We start from the raw sequence: 19737 nt of genomic DNA on the forward strand, positions 1-19737 counted from the left end.
CAGCTCGCACTACGTCCTACCAATCAAGTGCACTGTCTTAGGAAGCCAGAATTCATTTCAAGTGAAAAAGAAGACTATCCACGGGAGGTCCCATAAGCTTGCTCCCTGCTCCTCACTGTCCTCTCACAGCAGGCTGACACGTGGAGACTGGAGACAGGCGGAGGTCTGCTTACTGTTCTCCATGTGCGGCCATGCGGCTCCAGCAGTCTTTGGAGGCTGCAAGGCCATTTCACACCACAAGGGTGCGCTAGATGCACACCGAGGGCAGAGCCAAGGCTCCTTTCTGGTTTCTCCATGCAGGGCTCTCTCAGAATACCTTTCAGTTTTCAAATATACCCTGCATATGGTGCAAACCTTAATGTCACACACATAATACCAATGATCTTGGTAACAGGACATTTTAATTTGCCTCAAAATAGGTTAGATTTTTGTATATCTTGTTTCATTTATACTACTTTACATGCAATTAACCTGTAAACCAGTGTTGGTTTCTGTTGTTGTTTGTTTGTTTGTTTGGAGACAGGGTCTTACTGTGCAGCTCTTTACTAGACTAAAACTCACTAAGTAGTTTGGGCAGGCCTCAAACTCAAAGCAATCCTCCTGCCTCTGCTTCTCAAGTAGACATGCACCACTACGCTCATTGCCCTCAAAACTCACAGGACACATTGGGGTGAAGGAAAGCATGCCAGCGGTAAAGCATGTGTTTAGCATGCTTGAGGCTCTGGGCTCAAACCCCAACCCCAAAATTATGCCTTGAAGCCATGTTATTATAGTCCAACTTTTATATACACACACACACACACACACACACACACACACATATTTATGGTATTTCTTCTGAGTGCAGTAATGTTTCCAGCTGTTGGTTATCAAGTATCTACTAAACAGCATCACTGTGACAGGCTTCACTGCCATGTTGGTTTCACCCAATTTTGTAACTGAAGACGCCAACTCTGGGATGCTTCCCAAGTTCTCCGAGGTACACAGAGACTAGGGAGGAACTACCTGACAGGAGGTCCACAAGCCTACCAGACCCAAGCTCCCCAGGGCACACCGTCGGGGGTGGGAGTGGGGGGGGAAGCAAGGAAGCACTCAGCTCACCCATAGTCGTCAATCAGGTGGGAGCCGAGCACCACCACGTCCAACTCAAAGAACGCGGGCTCTGTCTTGATGCCGAACATGATCGGGGCCAGTTTGGAGTAGTCAGCTCGGTTGCAGGTGGCAACGCAAACCCGGAGCTTTCGGTTGTTCCCGTTCTTCTCCATGACTTGCTTCTTTTTACTTGAGAGTTTCTTAAAATAGAGTTCCTAATGATACAAAAAGTAAGTTCTTGTTTGTAACTGGAATTACCACTAGGTAGGAAAGCGGCGTTTTCAGTTGCTTGGCTTGTAACCTTTGCTCCCCTGTGCCGCTCGGCATAACACTCTTGTTGGTGTGTGATGATGAAATTCCAGCAGGCTGACCTAGCTCCACCCCTTTCTCTCACTGGCACACCAAAACACAATGTTCTTTCAAAGGATAAATAAATATCAGCTCTTTGATTATTAGCTTAAAACTGTGTGCTAGAAATTTAAAAAAAATACTTAGTATACTCACAAGTGAGCCCAACAAAGTTGACTGTTAGAAAGCCTGGGTAGATGCCTCCCAAGTGCTGGGATTAAAGGCGTGCCCCACCACTGCCTCCCGCCCAACCCCCAAGTTCACATCTTTAAAGAACATGTCTTTGCCCTCACACTTCCCAGTCCCTTGGGAAGATAAGGATGCTTAGGAGGAAAGTCGACCTCTAAGACCCCACCTGTACCAGCATGCTGGGCCTCGAGGTCGACTCCAAATGCCCACATATGGCTCTGCTAGGCATCCCCAAGCCACCTGAAAGCCAACTTCCCAACCTGATCTGATTTTCTGCTGCAAACCTGTTTTTCCATTTGTTCTCTAACTCAGTTAGGGACCACTCATCCAAACGCCCTGATACCTTGCTGCTTCCATCCCTCACCAGTCCCCCTAAGCCCTGTTAATCACCCTTGAGCGCTCAGTCTGTCTCCTCCTCTGACCCCCACCAGCCTTTCCCTTAGAGCAGTCTCTCGTCTTGAGTCTGAGACCGTGGTCAGTGGTGGGTCTGCCTCTAGTGCTGCCTTCTCCCACAGACTTTTAAAGGAACGCTCCCAACTTCACAGATCTGATTGTCACACCAACCAGCATGCCTCACTAATGGGATAGAATCCAAACTGCTAACCTGGACCTCACCCAGTCTTTTAAACCACCTCTCTCTCTCTCTCTCCTACCTTTACCAACTGTCAAAGCTTCGGCATATGAGAAAGCCTGTGGACTCACTAGTGGCTCTATGCCATCCATAGATCTAAGCACCTCTGCCGAAAACTTCCTTCCCCTCTTGCCCAGACTCCTACTCAGGCTCCAAAAATCAGCCAAGTGTCACCTCTTCTGGAAAGGATTCACAGAAACCCCAGGTCCTTCTCACCCCATCCCTTACAGATGCCACCTTCCTCTTGGCACTGAGGCCCTACCACATACACAAAAACCCTTTAGTGTAACTCCTCTGCTCACCTATCTTCCTGTCCACCCTCGTGCCACACCCTTCATCCGCAAAGTCAAAAATTAGAACGAGAGATGCTTGCTTTATGGAATTTGTCTCTACTTGTCACATGTCATGTAATCCCAGGACTCAGAAGGCTGGGCAGAAGGCTCTGAAGCTCTTGAGTTGACAGCCAGTCTAGTGAGGCATGACATGAGGAAGGGGCAGAGAGGAGAGGAGAGGGGAGGGGAGGGGAGGGGAGGGGAGGGGAGGGGAGGGGAGGGGAGGGGAGGGGAGGGGAGGGGAGGGGAGAGACTTGTTCTATGGAACACTTTAAACTTCCCATTAGTGATGCTAAGTTTTTTCTCATGGACTCTGAGCTTAGTGCTTAGGTTTGAGGGAGTCCATCAATATTTGGAACTTGAATTAAGAATCCAGACAGCCTTGGTGAGACTGTGATAGGAGTCGTCCTGTCTTCTGAGGCTCACTAGAGAAGCCCTTCGGGAGACTTCTGCAGTGAGTGCCTCATCTAAAGCAACTGCTCCTGTCCTTCAGTGTGGAGCTCCCCGACCATGCAAACTCCCAGCATGAAGCGCAATACCAGTAAAGGCCGATTCTGCCCAATGAAAGGCTCCATTGCCAAATGAGTATCCTGCAAAGAGGCCAAAGCACTCCTCTCGCTTTAAAAACAAAACTATTCTTCCATATCAGCTGTCTTAAGTGCTCTTGCACAGAATCCTCCCTCCGCTGACCAACTGTGGGCTGACTGAACTGTTGGTGACGTTTAATTCACTGGGTGAGGCAAAGCAAATGATTGGCAGCTGGTCGGTTTCTATTTATTTTACACAACAATGAACTTTCTCTCTGCTGGTGGTTTGTGTTTGCCGGGTTATGCTGAACTGTTCTAACTAACCCAAGTAAGTCAGCGGTATAAACTATAAAAACACAAGTGTCCTTTTTAATTTTTTTAAGTCAAAGCTTTTTAGGAAAATAAATAAATCTTAGAACCTTTTAAGGAGAAGTACTTCTCTTTTTAAAAAATATTTATTTTTATTATTTAATCCTTTTTTTACAGTTCAGACTTTATACCCCTCCCAGACCACTCCACATCCCATACCTCCTCCCCGCTAAGAGGAGTATTTCTTGAATTTTAAAAACTAGTTATTTCAGAGGGAGAAGAGGGTGGATCTGGGGGAAGAGGAAGGGAAAACTGCCCCTGGAATGTAATGTCTGAGAGAATAAAAACATTTACAAAATAAAAATATACACACACAACTAATTATTTCAAACTAGATATGGTGTGGCACACCTTTAATCCCAGCACTTAGGAGGCAGAGGCAGGCAGATCTCTAGGAGTTCCAGACCAGCCTGGTCTACATGCAAGTTCCAGGCCAGCCAGAGTCCTGTAGAAAGACCATGTTCCAGTAAATAAATAAGCAGATGAAGAAGTCACCACACACCTAAGAACAGAGTGTGCCAGCTGAGCTCTCAGCCACGTGGCTCTTCCTAGTAGCTCCTGTCAGCCACGCGGCTCTTCCTAGTGGCTCGCAGCACCAGTTTGGTTCCCTTTACTTTCTTTTCTTTTCCATTTTCTCTCCTCTCCTTATCCTCACCATTTGTTATTTGGGCTTATTTATGGGTTTTTGGTTTTGTTCTTCTGTTTTGTTTTGCTTTTTGAGTTCTTTGTAGCCCTCCCTGGCTGGCCTAGCCTGACACTCATTACATAACAACCCAACTCGACAATCCTCTCGTCTAAGCCTCCAGAATGCAGGAATTACAGGAATGCACCATCTTCCTATATATACATATTTATTTATAAATATATATGTGTGTGTAATGTATATTATGCAATTGAAAACATTTTACAAACTGTTGCTACATTCTTTATTTTTTAAATATTATGTTTCTGAATTAAATAGGAACATTGAAAAATTTAAAGGCAATGGAAATATCAAACCAAAGGTACAATATCAGTTTTATGATAAGTGAAGGGCTATGAGAGCCATGGAAGCGAAATCCTGAGTGAACAGTACTTCCTGAGTCTTCGGCTGCGTGGGGCTCTGCACAGAAAACGGAGACAGGCACGGAGACTCTTGACTTAGGAACTGACACTGGGGAAGAGGGCCTAAGACACACAGACCCCAACCATTGTGCTTTCACAAACAGGAGCAACAAAAATCAGAAACTTGACCAAATTGTTATCTGTTCTGCGTGAAATAGTCCTAAAGGGACTTTTGTTTTGTTTTGTATTTTTTGAGACAGGGTCTCTCTACATAGTCTTAGCTGTCCTGGGATTTTTTTTTTTCCCACAGACCATGCTGGCCTCAAACTCACTGTGATCTGCCTGCCTCTGCTTCCTGAGTGCAGGGATTAAAGACTTGAACAACTAAAGACACATTTTATGGTGCAGATAGTGAGCAGCATCTTCACGGTCACTATCAGATGCGGAATGTGACAAAGTGGACTTAAACCATTTGAAGGAAATTTAGGTTTCATAAAGCACAAGGCAAAGCAAGATAAAACTTGCTTCTTTACCTAGTGGAATGTTAACCAAAAATGAAAATTGATCAACTGTATCTATATTTGCCAGTGGATACTGTGTATCCCCATACAAAAGTCTGAGGTCCCAAACATTGCAAAATGCAAACGAATAACACGGGAGCCAGTGAAATGGCTGGCTGCATGGGTAAAAGCGGAGGCCAGAGGGCAAGTTCCAGCATCAGGCCACTGGAGAGTCAGGAATGGGGTTCAGACAGACAAGGAGCACAGGGGCACGCTTCTGTAAGATCTGGTATGAGTGACAGGAACACAACAGCAAACACCCAAACAAACAAAAACAAGCAGAAAGGAAAGGCCACCCTTGGGCCGGAGGACCAGACAATTAGGGAAATGGGGTCTTATAAAATGCCCAACCCAGAGTCCACCTGCCAGAACTTCCAAGTCCGGGGGCCCATCCCATCCCACCAGGAGCTGTCAGCTTGCTTCAATAGAGCTTTTTACTTCACTTTCTCTGCCTTTGAGTCATCTATCAATTCTATGCCTGTCTCACACACAGAACAACCTCACCAGCTCTCCCCTACGTTTCTTTCACCTTGTTGGAGACAGGCTCTCTAAAAACAAAAACAAAAACAAACAAAACAAAACAAAAACAAAAAACAAAAAAACCCAAGGCTTCCGGATTGCTGTTATTACAGCTGCTCGAATTATAGGACCGGTTTTACTGGGTTTGGAGCACCCAAACTCAAGTCAAGTTTGAAGCGTTACACCAGCAGCAGCAGCAGCAGCAGCAGCAGCAATCTCCCTGGCTCCGAGAAATGGCAATGCTCACAAACTACATTCAACTCAATTGTGCTTTTATAAATGCTGCAAAAGGATAAGTGAATGTCCCAACCACGAGAAAGTATAAGCACACTTGTGCAAGCAGTCACCAGCAGAGAAACAACAGTAAAGTAAACGTTTGCTAAGTGCTTCCTCCAGCAGTGGGCTAACACGGCGTTAGACACGTTATTCCATCCTCATTTTCTCTACTATACAGACAGGGACACTGAGGTGTAGAAAAAAAAATCCACTTGATCTAAATCACAGTTAGTTAATGACTGATAGAACTTCAATTCAAAGCCAAGTCTAGATGACCTTCCTACACGCAGGTCACTGCCGCACACACCCTCTACCTTGTGTGTATATTCCACAAACATCCACGGGTGCAAACCTTTCCGGAGAACTTGAGACACTCCTTTCTTTCACTCAGAGCGGATGGAACTCACCGCAATAAAAAGGGAAGGGCTGTACAGAGTTCTCAGAACCCTGCTGCCCAGCTATAATAATTCAGTTTGATGTTCCTTCCAGAGCCCCTACAGTCGGGCTAAACCATTATCTTTACTGTGAAACCATTCCCCGCCGCCACACCCCTCCTATCGAGGTGCAAAGCCGATCTATTCTTTCCTCTAACAATTTTACAAGCCTGTTCAAGGACGGATATAAACGTCTATCAAATTTCCAAGGACACCGAGTGTCCAGACAGTCAGAGTTGGGCAAGCCTCCAAGAAGTCCCTCGGTGCAAACCCTCTCCCCACCTAGGCAGTGCTGGGCCCCCGCAGCTATCTCACGTCTCTGCCCAGGGACCCAGGGCCGTGCCGCCTGCTGCGTGCACGGATGGGCTGGACCCTGGCCAGGCCTACCTCTGCAAGCCCCGGTCCCCATTCACCCGCACGCTGAGTCTGACAGCTCCGGGATCCCACGCCGGAGCAACGCACCGGGCGGGAGAGGCGCCCTGCTGCGTAGAACCCGGACGCCCAGCGCGAGGCCCACAGCTGCAGCAGAGGTGCCGGAGCCTGGCACGATGCTCGTGAGTCACCGACTGACTCGTGGCCTCCGCCGGGTTAGTTCCCTCCGGCGCCACCTCGGCACTTGGCAGGCTCGCGTCCAGCGGGTCCACAGGGCAGGCCCCGGCAAGCGCACCCGGTGGCTTCCGCTACCCGGCGCCGCTCGACGACTCGGCGCTCGACCCAGCCCCAGCCATTGCTCCTGCATTCGCAACGCACACCCCGGCTCCCGCGGAGCGCCGAACGGTCGATCGCTCCGGCTCCGCCTGCACCGGGTCCCAGCCCCTCCTTGGCGTATTTCTGTTGGTCAGTCGTGTGGCGCACCTTCCGCTGTCGTGTCGCCTCTGGTAGTGGCATCCACTCGGTTTGCTGACCCTTATTCTCGCCTGAGGGTGTTCTCTCCTCTGGCAGAGCCCACAGTTAAGCCCGAGTTCTCCCACGAGATGGTTGTTTTAGCTTTGCACCCAAGCTGAGTGCCATCTCGTGGACCAAACTCCAAGGCAACTCAGTGTCGGTAGTCCTAGAGTGCACCCTGGAATTTAAGCTTTGCCACCCCTGCCACGAGGCTCTGGCTGAGTGCAGCGTGACAATACACATGCTAGTCAGCTCTGAGTTATCTGTCACTCCAGGGATCTAGGCAATTCTATTACCAAATTTGGGCCTCACAGTTTTTCCCCTTGAAGCCAAATTCTGTCACCTGTTCTCCATAAGTTAATGAGAACAGAGTTACTAGTAAAAAAAAAAAAAAAAAGCAAAAAAACGGAGGTTAATTCAATGTGGCCATGTTGGGAAGAGGGACAAAGATATCCAAAGACATATCCCCTGGATCCATTTTGGGACCTCAGATTTTAGGTTAAAATATATAGAGTTCGAGATGTGCACATCTAAGAGGTCCAGGGCAAGCTGTAGCCCACCTGTCACTGTCTGGACTCTAACTTCCCCAGCAAAGTGGCAGTCACAAATTGTCAGTCCCGTGTGAAGTCTCTTTTCAGCACCAGCATTCGGTCTTTTCCTTCTCTGAGTATGAGATTCTTGGGGAAAATTTCAGGGTTTTTTGAGGCCATAGTTTCAATAGTCTGATAGATTGAGGTACACAGACATCTCAAGAATATCTGCTAGACTAATTGCAGATCCAAGACCCAGGAAGGTGGGGAGCGGCCTGTGCTGCTAGCTCCTGATGAAGGTTGGTTTTGTTTTGTTTTTAAGATTTTATTTTAGCTTATTTTTATCATGTATATGGGGTAGGGGGGTGGGGCAGAGGATGTGTACACATTAGAGTGCACATGTCAAAGTCCAGAAGAGGGTAACAGATACCCTGGAGCTGAAGTTAGAGATCGTGGTGAACCTCCTGACATGGGTGACATTTCCCACAGCTAGGTGCAAGAGAATGAGAAGCTAGACAGTATTCTGAACAGCACAGCTGCACCTGTGTCTCAAACAACAACAAAAAGTCACAAGTGAAACTTTCAGATCTACTTTTTTAGGTTGTTTTTTTTTTTTTTTTTTTGAGACAGGATCTTACACTGTACCTAGCTGAAACTGGCACGGGATTGACTGTGTAGCCCAGACTGGTCTCAAGCCACGTCAGTCCTCCTGCCTCAGCTTCCATTGGGGGTTCTTGCTATAAGCTAAATGTGGACCCCATCAGACTTTTACAGCTTGTGGTCTATCTCAGTCAAGGATGAAGCTCTGGTTTGCATGGTATTAGTGTAGCCATGTTGGATCCTGCAAGGGTCATCCCATCATGAAAGGACAGACAATGAGTGGTTTTGTACACTGAGGTGACATTGTCTACCTTTCTGTCTGAGATCAGCAACCATCGATTTGTAAGTTGACCAGGTCACCATTCATGAATGCTCTGATAACACGTCAATTTCCAACACATTTCACATCATACTTTTTTTTTCTAAATACCATCTGAGCTGTTGGGTAGAGAATGGATTTGAATGGATTTGTTGAGAGTCAAGAGTTGGTTCCAGTGAAAATTCCACTGAAATAGATATGCAATTCATCTGGATGTAAAACTCATGAGACTTATTATTGACGGGTTATGAGTTAGAAATAAAGAATGGCTATATTTATAGCTTCCTAGCACTGATAACAAAGTGCTAGTACTCTTTTATCTTCCATATCTTACGCTTCCAGAGGTTGGGGTGAGCCCAGAATTTGGGGGAACCAACATACAGGCAGTAGCAGGGTATCTGCTCTTTGGAGGCTGAAGGAGAGAAGTCATTTCCTCACCCTTTCCTCGTGGAGACTGACGACACTCCTTGGCTTGTGAATATTCTCACAGCAAGACTTCCTGGCTGTGCCTCTCCTGCCTTCCTTTTACCTACAGAGACCCTTAGAATATTAAATTTGTGCCTAACTAGTAGCACAGGATAATCTTCCGGGCACAAAATACTTGATCACATCTGCACAATCTGTCTCCAAAAGAAGGGGTATGGATATTTCAAAAAGCCATTTATTCAGCCTGCCATGAGGGGTATAGAGTCATGGAAGATGGTCAAGAAAGGTATCTGGCTTTTAAAGTTACATGCTACATCATTACATAGGCAGTGTGGAAAGAAAGTTAAGACAAACTAACTTCAAGAACAATGTTTAGCTGAGCCTTGAGAGGCTGAGGCAGGCTGAGTGTCATGTTTGAAGTTAGTCTGGGTTTATATAGAGAGACCTTGTCTCATGAAAAAGACAAAACGAAGTAGCACACATATACACACAAGCCACACACACCTCACATGCACACAGACCACACACACACACACACACACACACACACACACCCAGTATTTGACAGGCAAGGTGGCTAAGCAGGTAAGTAAAGGCACTTGCAACCAAACCTGATCTGATCCCTAGGCCCCACATGGTTGTGAAAAGACTGATTCCCAAGGTCGTTCTCTGAACACTGTGACACATGTTCACATGTGAACACACATAAATAAAATATACTAAAATTGTTTAGGATAAAATATTTAATTTTTATTTTTATTTATCACAAAATCTAAAAATAAAAATCAAAAATAAAAAGGGGGGCAAAACAACAGACACTAAGGGCATCCAAAGAATCATTAGGTCATACTTTAAAAAATTACTTTACTCCACAAAATTGAAAAATCTGAAAGAAATGGATAATTTTCTCTATAGATACCACTTCTCAAAGTTAAATCAAGATCACACAAACAATTTAAATAGACCTATAACAACTAGTAAAGTAGAAGTAGTCATTCAAAATCTTCCAACCAAAAAAATGACCAGGGCCAGATGGTTTTAGTGCAGAATTCTACTAGATTTTTCCAAAAAGAGCTAACACCAATACTCCTCAAATTACTCCACAAAATAGAAACAGAAGAAACATTGCCACATTCATTGTATGAGGCCACAATCACCTGATATCAAAACCACACAAAAATTCAACAAAGAGAATTAGAGACAAATTTTTCTCATGAACATTGATACACAAGTACTCAATAAACTACTTGCAAATAGAATCCAAGAACACATAGAAAAGATTATCCACCATGATCAAGTAGATTTTATCCTAGAGATGCAAGGACTGTTTCATGCAAAAATCTGTCCATGCAATCCATCACACAAACAAACTGAAAGAAAAAAAACCAAACCTCATGATCCTCTCATTAGATACTGAAGACGCCTTCTACAAAATCCAACACAACTTAATGAAAAAAAGGCTTAAAGAGATTAGGGATAAAAGGGACGTACCTAAACATAATAAAGGCAATTTACAGCAAGCAAATAGGCAAGATCACATTAAATGAAGAGAAATTAAAAGCAACTCCACTAAAATCAGGAATAAGATAAGGCTGTCTACTTTCTCCATGTCTACACAATACAGTACTTGAAGTTCTAGCCAGAGCAACAACAGGAAAAATGAAGGAGATCTAGGGGATACAAATTAGAAAAGAAGAAATCAAGGCATCACTACTTGCAGGTGGTATGATGGTATAAGTGACCCCCAAGATTCTACCGAACTCCTACAGCTGATAAGCACCCTCAGCAAAGTGGCTGGATACAAAATTAGCTTTAAAAAATCAGTAGCCCTCCTTCATAAAAATGATAAATGGGCTGAGTAGGAAATCAGGGAAACACCACCCTTCACAATAGCCACAAATAAAATACCCACAGACACAGACATTACATCAGAGACGGGGCAGGTGGGGCATGAGGAGAGAATCCAGTGTCTGGCTTCTCTAGGATCCTGAACAGCTTTCTGGCTTTAGTCTACTTAGAAGTTGGATTTATTTCCCCCCTTTTCTGGGTGTTTTTTTGCAATGCTAGTCCTCTGCCACTATACCATTGTCTTGGCTCTGCTGTCAATCCATTTTTATCATTACAATAAATCCTCTTTTTCTTCAGATGCCTTTCCCTTGCTACCGTGCAACCAGAACATACAACAAAGCTGAAAGTCAGGAAGAACCCCCAAATTCATCATGTTGGTCCCCAACTCCAAATCACTGCGGATGGCTGCCTGGAAAACTATGTTGACCGTGACCCAGGACTGAATACAAATGAGATTGGAAAGAACATTTGTGTGTTGACAGAAGGGGCCCAAAGAGAGCCAGAGATGGCAGCATATATATTCTCTGTCTCTGCTTAGAGTCATGAAAAAGACAAAAAGACAATCAAGGAGAGAGGGGGAGGGGGGAGGGGGGAGGGGGAGGGGAGGGAGAGGGAGAGGGAGAGGGAGAGGGAGAGGGAGAGGGAGAGGGAGAGGGAGAGGGAGAGGGAGAGGGAGAGGGAGAGGGAGAGGGAGAGGGAATATGAATCAAATCAGCTGGACATAGTGGCTTAGGCCTATCTGGAATCCCAGCCCTCAGGAAGAATCAACATGGGTTTGGGGCCAGCCTGGGCTACAGAGAGCAACCAATTACTATATCCATCTGGATGCTCACACACAGTAAGCATTCTTTATTGAGTTGTTCTCACTCATAATGCTGTTGATTGACAGGGAGTCTAGAGTGTGTAGGGAAAAGCATGTTCTACACTCTGTTGCTTCTAACCTCCTCATGAAGTAGACTAAGATAAAAAAAGACCAAAGAGTAGACGCTGATTTGTGATGTATTTAGAGAAGCACTTACAGCACTGCTTGTACAGCCTATCACCAAGCATGGCGACACTTGTGACCTGGAACAATGGGTCAGTTGCTCTTCACCTGACCAGTCTTGCTCGCTCACCTCAGCTTGTGGTGTTCAAGTAGAAACTGAGAACACAAGCAGAAGCCAGTCCTGGCCCTTTCAGGAGCTGCCCTGGCTTCAGTCCACCATGACACCTCCTCTCTTCTGCTCTCACTGCTGTCAGAGTGCTTGTTCTAGAAAGGTTCCTGCAGCGCTCCGAACACAGAATGGCTCCTACCGCACTATGTCTGCCTTATGTGGCTGCCTTACACAGGGAAGCAAGTTTTTTTTTGCCCTAGGAAAACCATAAGGATTGAGATTGCATTGTCTGACCATGTAGCCTTCTCTGGAGAGTTCCAGATTAGTCAGAGGTTGCCTAAAACAAAGTGGAACAACGTGAACAGCAGTTGAGAGTGGCCTCTGACCTCTAGACACAGTTATACACACGCGCACACACACACACACACACACACACACACACACACACACACACACACACACAAGATTGGCTGAAAGAATTCAGAACCATCCAAAAGTGTTCGAGTGAACTTCAGTTTAAGGTTAAAAGCTAGGTTGACAAAAGACTGGTTAAGGTACTAAATGCAAGGGGAGCCTTTTTAAAATCCATGTTTCAGAGCCATTGAATGATCCCTCATAGCTGCAGTTACTAGTCAGCATGCTCTTCAGTGGTCTGTGATGACAAGGTGGCTGTATGCTAGTACTGCCAACTACAGGAGAGACACCCATAACACAGAAGACACGCACAGGGCAATGCTGCTGTGTCCTTTCTGTAGAGTAGTCTCCTTTACTGGGGTTTTACAATGTTGCTTTCACCGTGGACTAGGAACACAAACTGTTTTATCATCTAGAAGTTAGAGAAATAATGTAAGCCAGGAAGTACTCAGCCACCCCTGGCTAATAAAAGTTCAGGAACTGGCACAATTTCTGGAAAAGTGTGTGTGTGTTGGGGGTGGAGTGGGGGGGCACTAGTTTGCCTTTAACTTTGACTCTGCAATAAAAAACTTGGGTCAACATAATTGTTCTCTAAAATAATGTCTCACTGAAAGTTCTACAAGTTTGCTCCATTGAACTTCCTGGTACTTAGCTACAGTCAACACTCAACCAGCAACGAACCTTCAGAGAAACTTCATGAGTTCCTGACAGAGCCTGTGGAAATAATCTGCTGTTGGTCCACAACTCCTGGTCGAGGAGTCGCTGTGTTTGTTGTATAAATGCCACGTGTTAATCCATTGTGCGTCTAGAGCATCCAAGCCATATTTGTTAGTAAGCATACAGCTAAGGATGAAGGAGCGGCTCTATGGGTCTTGCTGTATAGTCCTGGTTGACCTCAACTCTGTTACCCAAATCGCCATCGAACTTGCAGCCCTTTCACCTCTGTTCCTGGATGCTGTGATCACAAGAATGTGATACCGTGCCTAGTGGTTCAAGTGGGCTGTTTAATATCTGCACGAAACTGGATATAGTGGCTCGTTCCTGGAGGAACCCCTGAGTCCAGGAGACTCACCCGGGCCATATCGTTAAGACTCCATCTCAAATGAAACAACGCTGCGTGAAAGCTTAAGTCATATCCAATATGCACAGCTAACATCCCTAAAGCCTTGGCATGAACATAGGCCTCAACCTCACTCTTCTGTGTCTTCCATGCCCCCCCCATAGCATCAATTCTGTACTTCCAATCATTCTTTCATCTCTTTTCTTCTTCCTCTTTGCCTCTAGTCCTGGGCCTGAGTGATTGTGAGCACTGTGGTGATTGTGCCTCCACTCTTCATGGTCTTCTCTAAGCTATGTCTTCAGAACTGCTTTTATTCTTAAGCTTTCCATTTTCAGTTCCATGTAGATAACGCCTGTATACAGCATCCTCTCCCCTCCCCTCCCCTCCCCTCCCCTCCCCTCCCCTCTCCTCTCCTTTTCTCTTCTCTTCCCTTCTCTCCCCCTTCTTTCCTCTGCTCTTCTCCCCTCCTCTCCTCTCCCCTCCCCTCCCCTTCTTTCCCCTCCCCTTCTTTCCCCTCCCCTCCCCTCCCCTTCTTTCCCCTCCCCTCCCCTCCCCTTCCTTCCTTTCCTCTCCTCTCCTCTCCCCTCCCCTCCCCTCCCCTCCTCTTCTCTCCCCTGCCTCTTCCTCTCTCTAGCATTCCATGGATCCCAGGCTAGCCTCATGCTCACCTGATAACAGAGGACAACTGAAAATGTAACCCCCCTGCCTCACCTCCCCAGCACTGGGAATTATAGGGGTGCTTCCCCATGCTCAGGTTAATGTGGTGCTGGGGACTGAGCGGGCCTTTGTGAATGCTAGACAAGCACTCTACCAACTGAGCTCCATGCCCAGCCTCAGTTTCTCTGCCCTGAACACTTTCTTCATTGCTTCCCATGTTTGTGTTGAACATTTGCAAGACTAGACCATTCTCTGGTACATATGCAGCTAGAGACACCCACCATGTGATTTCTTTGTCTGGTGGTTTAGTCCCAGGGAGCTCTGGGGGTACTGGTTGGTTCATATTGTTGTTCCTCCTATAGGGCTGCAGACCCCTTCAGCTCCTTGGGTTCTTTCTCTAGCTCCTTCATTGGGGACCCAATGGATACGTTTATAATGGCAAACATTACGGTTAACATTCTGTGAACCTATGACATAGTTCTTTAATCAGATTTTAAATTCCTTTACGTTAGCTCTGTGTGCTTCTCTCTGATAGTTCCCTGAACCAGTACTTATGTAAGAAATATGGGCAGTAAAGACTGTGTCAGTTATGGGTGGTCCTGGCCATCCCTGGTTTCCCTCACGGTCCACATCACTCTGTAATCAACCCTTCTCGTTGGTCATCCGCCATCACCTAGGTTTACATATCCTGTCCTAAAAAATAAAAATTATTGTCATGGTGTGTGCATCTGTATGTGTGCACTCACACATGCTATGACACACATGTGGAAGTCAGAGGACAGTTTTGGGAATCGATTTAATTGATCAAATTGATTTGAGAATTTGAGAGATCTGGAGAATCAAACTCAGGTTGTTAGGCTTATACAGCAAGTACTTTTGCCCACTAAGCCATCTAGCTGACCCCACAATGCTCTTCATTACTGAGCTTTTATAATGATCAAGTATGAAAAATAGTAATAAGCTGGAAGAACAAGGAGGAATGCAGTGTTGCTATAAGATAGGTAACTTTGGTGTATGCATAAAAGGCCAGGTCAGCAAGGGCCATGCATGGTATCACACTAAGAAAGTTGGACATGCTCCTCTCTGTATTTGAGATGGCATTTGGAGTTATGGGTGGTGGGTTGGGAACAGGAGGGACTAGAGCAAAATAATACTTCCAAGTGATGGTATCAGGAATTAAGAAAGAGAATCCTGCTAGACGTGATGCCAGCCCTTGAGAAACTGGAAGACTGTGATGAGTTCCAGTATAGGGTGAGATCCTGACTCAGGAGAGGAGAGAGGAAGTGGGAAGAAAAGAGAAGAGAGAGGAAAAGGTGAATCCTGACAATGGAATCAAGAGAATGTGGAGACAGAACAGATAGAAGCAAATGGTAGAAACCAAAGTGAGGGACCAAAGTTCCTGCTTCAATACCCGAACCGGAGGAGAGACGGACAGGAGGAACTGTAGATGGGAACATGGTGGGTGCTCTAACTTTGGATTTGATAAGTCTGTGGAGTTTCCCACATTTGGGGAAATCTTGGGGTGCAATGAGCAAACCTCGGTCTGGGAAAGCCGTCTTCACCACCACGGCATCTCCCCTGCGGGGTAAATGTCCCACTATACTTTATCCTATCCCTGTTCTTTCTCCTGACTCCTAGTTAGTGTTACTTGTGGCCAACTCTTTTTATAAAATAGGTTTCTATACTTGTAAGTTCCACATCCATGGATGTAAAGAGTTATCAGTAGGAATATTCAGAGCAGATGTGTTTGTACTAAATCGCATGGCTTCTTTCCTTGTTGTTATTTGTTAGATAACATAACAATTACATGGTGTTTCCGTTGAGTTTTGCGAGTGACTTAGAGGAGATTCAATTATACAGGAAATGTGTGAAGGTTATCGCTATGTAAAAACACCCTCGTTTTCTGAAAGGGACTTGAATATCCACAGGTTTTTGATACCTTTGAGGCTTTCTGGAACCAATCCCCCTGTGGATACCAAAGGTTGACTGTTGCTGTTTGTTATATATTTTACTGCCTGGGCCTCAGACAACTAGACTCAAACATTACGAAATTGAATTAAATAAGGTGGAAAGTTCTGTGGAAATTAGTGCCTCACTCTGTGAAGCTTTTCTGGATGTGAGCCTCTTTCTAACCCACATTCGCTCCTTCCGCGTTAGGCGAGCCTCTTTCTAACTCTAGCTGGCTCCTTCCGCCAGCCCAAACACCTGCTTTCTCTTCCCTCTAGTGTCTCTTCATTTGACATTTTCTTTACATTGCAGTTTATGGAACTTTTTTTTTTTTTCCTTTTTGAGACAGAGTGCCATACAGGCCTGAAACTCACTACGGAGTCAAGGATGACTTAAACGCCAGTCCTCCTGCCTCTACCTCCTAAGAGCTGGGGACTGCGACCACAGCACCCAAGCCTCTGCCTCACTCTGGAAACATTCCACTTCCTGGACTTCCAGGACCCTTGCCTTCCCATCTCTCTCTCCAATCTCTGGCCACTACACTGCCTCAAATCCTGGGCAAAAGTCGGCTCCCAGGATTACGCATCCAGTTCCCTAGACATGTCAATTTCCTATTCAGGCTTGATCTCATCTGCGCCAGTGGCTTAGCCATCATTTAAAATGATTCCAAATCTGAAAGTTGATCTGGGGCTTCCTCCTCCAGGCTTCTCCAGGCTCCTCCAGGTTCACTCGCTAACCAGATGTTTACACGACAGCTCCCTTTGTCCCAGACACCTCAAGTCAGACGGGCCCAAATAAAGATCTCTTTGACCTCATAAACCTGGGTGTTCACCTCAACCACAGCTCCCGGTGGACAGCATTATAGTCTATCCAGTAACCTGAGGGACACATTCGGTTCCTCTCTGCCCTTTATCCCTCATATTCTGTAAGCCATAAAACTTTAGGGGACTTAAAAATATGCAGCGCAATTGCTCAGAGTGACTTTGTCCTCGTAAGTACAATAACTTCCACACGCTAGATCTCACAGACGCCCCGAGGGGGGAAAAATCCAATAGCTTAGTTTTAGCCAGAAGCTCAAAAAGTCTAAACTTGAATTTAACTGCTAAACAGTAAAAATAATACATTTTCACCGCTGGGCGGTGGTGGCACACGCCTTTAATCCCAGCACTTGGGAGGCAGAGGCAGACGGATTTCTGAGTTCGAGGCCAGCCTGGTCTACAGAGTGAGTTCCAGGACAGCCAGGGCTATACAGAGAAACCTTGTCTCAAAAAACAAAAAACAAAAAACAAAACAAAACAAAAAAAATAACCAAAAAATACATTTTCACTGAAGGCAAATAGAAATTGGGCCTCGGTGATACAGCCAGCTGTAGACTGGGAGGGGAGGCAGCTGCGCTCACCACTGACCTAAACAGTACTGGAATAAACCGCACCACCTAACTAAAGAAGTTCTTTTGAAAAACTTTTTTTCTGATTTCTTTACTTAAACAAAACAAAACAGAACTGGCACCTATTCTTAGGCAGAGTAACAAGCTTCATAAAGACCACTCTTTCCAGCTGGCCTACCCCTCCCACACCCTCTTCCTTCCTCTTCCCCCTGTTCCTGCCTGTCTCTTGCCTTCCCCTGACAAATTCTTGGAAGTGTTCCTTAACTATGGGTGATCGGCAGTCACACTGAAACATCCGATTTAAGTGTGCCCTGGAGCATAGAGCTGCTGGTATACTTCAATCAAAGTTTAGTTTAAGTATACCACATATTAACATACTATATGGTGTGTTGATCTAAATATTGATAAACATGGCAATTTTGACTTAGATACTAATTAACACAGAGAAATAGCCCCCCTCCACCAATATGATCATTCACTAACTCAGCTGAGGCGGGTATCAATTAAGGCAGGTTTTGGAACATGTGTCATGTTCCAAAAGCAAAATGAAGTTACAGCAGATAGACACTGTACCTTTTAGAAAGAAATGGTATTTATGAAGTGAAGAATTCAAAAAGCAAAACCAAACCCCCTTCTCATCTGACGAGAGCCAAAGAATAGGAGAGGAAAGAGTTAGTTTTTACCTCTCCGTTTGGAAACTCAGAAGAACTCAGGATGATGACATCGAGGCTACCCAAAGCTGTACAGTGACTAACCATACAACGATGAGCCAGAGTGAGCAAGAGGAAAGACTTTTAAGAAATAGTAGATGGGACAGATTTAAAACTAAGCTCCCTTCCTGCTTTTGATGACCTTTGTTTCTGACAGCAAAGGCACAGTGCTCTAGGGGACCTAGGGGTTACTCACATGAGGTCCTGCGTAGCTCTGCTCCCTGTGGAGATGCGCGTGTGTTTCCATCCTGTGGCACAGCTGTTTCCTGAGGTGTGGTCGGACTCCCCGAGCTGCCGTCTGGCCTCTGGTTTAGCTGCCACGAAGTGGTCATTAGCAAGCACCTGCGGTCCAGACTAACTCTCAAGCCCCGCCTCTTTGAAAGGGAGGGAGAGTGGCTCCGAATTCTTCCTGTGTGCCTGGACATTAGTTTTTAAGTAGGAGGACAGCTGGCACCTGAGGGCCACTTCCCTGTTCTCGATAGATGACTGAACTGGGTGATTTTCTTTTCAATAAAAAAAAGTTTCTGAGTCTCTGAATGCTCACCGGACAGATTCTACAACGAGAGTCTCCACTGCCTTTCTGTTTTCACACAGGTAATTTCAGAACGTCTGCTGATACAGTCCTCTGAACAAAGCAACGAAGACGGGAAGACTTAGTGGGAGTCCTTAGCAACCACAAACTTCTCCGTGTTTAGAAACCTCAGCTTCATTAGACTGCAGGAAAATCAAATCACACTCATCTAAGCTGTTAGGACAGAAAATATGCTTCCGCTGACAAAGAATGCACTTTTATGTTTTCAGTGTCCGGGGACCCCCAAAGGGATCCCAGCTAACGATCTGCTTGTTATAAATACAACCCTCTGTTTCAGTGGTGAGGGATCATCTCCACGGTCTCCTACTGCGCATGCTCAGCCTTATGCCCCACTGGAGGCGATTTATAACTAAATGTAAGTGCCTTGCTGGGTGCAGTAGCACCCAGTAGTCTCTCAGCATTCCACGGTGGGAAGTGGACCTTGAGCTCCAGGTTATCCTGGAATCAGTCTGAGCCGGCTAATTTTATGTCAACCTTACCTAGGCGAGAGTCTTCTGATAGGAGGAAACCCCAGTGGAGAAAATGGTTTCCCTTGTGATTCTCTGGACTTCCTCAGTGCCTGTTGTTTTATGCCCCCCTCTTTTTTTTTTTCCTTTCTATTTTTCTTTTCTTTTTCTCCTCCTCCTTCAGATTTATTTATTTATGTGAGTACACTGCAGCTGTCCTCAGACACACCAGAAGAGGGCGCCAGATCTCATTACAGATGGTTGTGAGCCACCATGTGGTTGCTGGGAATCGAACGCGGATGCTCTTAACCTCTGAGCCATCTCCCCAGCCCTTATGCTCCCTTTTTCATCTCCAACTTAAATTTGGAGTTTTCTCACTCCACCTTTTAGTTAATCTGGCTAAGGATTTGTCAACTTAATGATTTGTTTTGTTTTGTTTTGTTTTTTTTTCGTAAATTTGTTTGGGTTTTGTTTGTTTGTTTCTTTGGTTGGTTGGTTGGT

The 19737-nt window shown here is 45.6% G+C and overlaps 1 protein-coding gene across 5 annotated transcripts in view; it reads right to left on the reverse strand.

The window, feature by feature from the left end:
• Positions 1–18524, reverse strand: part of Gne (glucosamine (UDP-N-acetyl)-2-epimerase/N-acetylmannosamine kinase) — a 50103-nt gene extending 31579 nt beyond the window's left edge. For 2 of the 5 annotated variants that reach the window (NM_001357539.1, NM_001190414.2), the window contains exons 1-2: positions 6709–7064; positions 1102–1307 (exon numbers count right to left, since the gene is read on the reverse strand). In NM_001357539.1, the coding sequence (NP_001344468.1) occupies positions 1102–1105 (4 nt within the window). In that variant the 5' untranslated portion in view covers positions 1106–1307; positions 6709–7064. Of the gene's footprint in view, positions 1–1101; positions 1308–6708; positions 7094–7176; positions 7361–18394 lie in introns of those variants that run through there. The other 3 variants (NM_015828.3, XM_006538073.4, XM_030253655.1) reach the window with 3 other exon arrangements.
• Positions 18525–19737: the final 1213 nt, after the last annotated feature.

Source organism: Mus musculus, chromosome 4 (assembly GCF_000001635.26).
Source record: "Mus musculus strain C57BL/6J chromosome 4, GRCm38.p6 C57BL/6J".
In the NCBI taxonomy this organism is placed as follows: domain Eukaryota; kingdom Metazoa; phylum Chordata; class Mammalia; order Rodentia; family Muridae; genus Mus; species Mus musculus.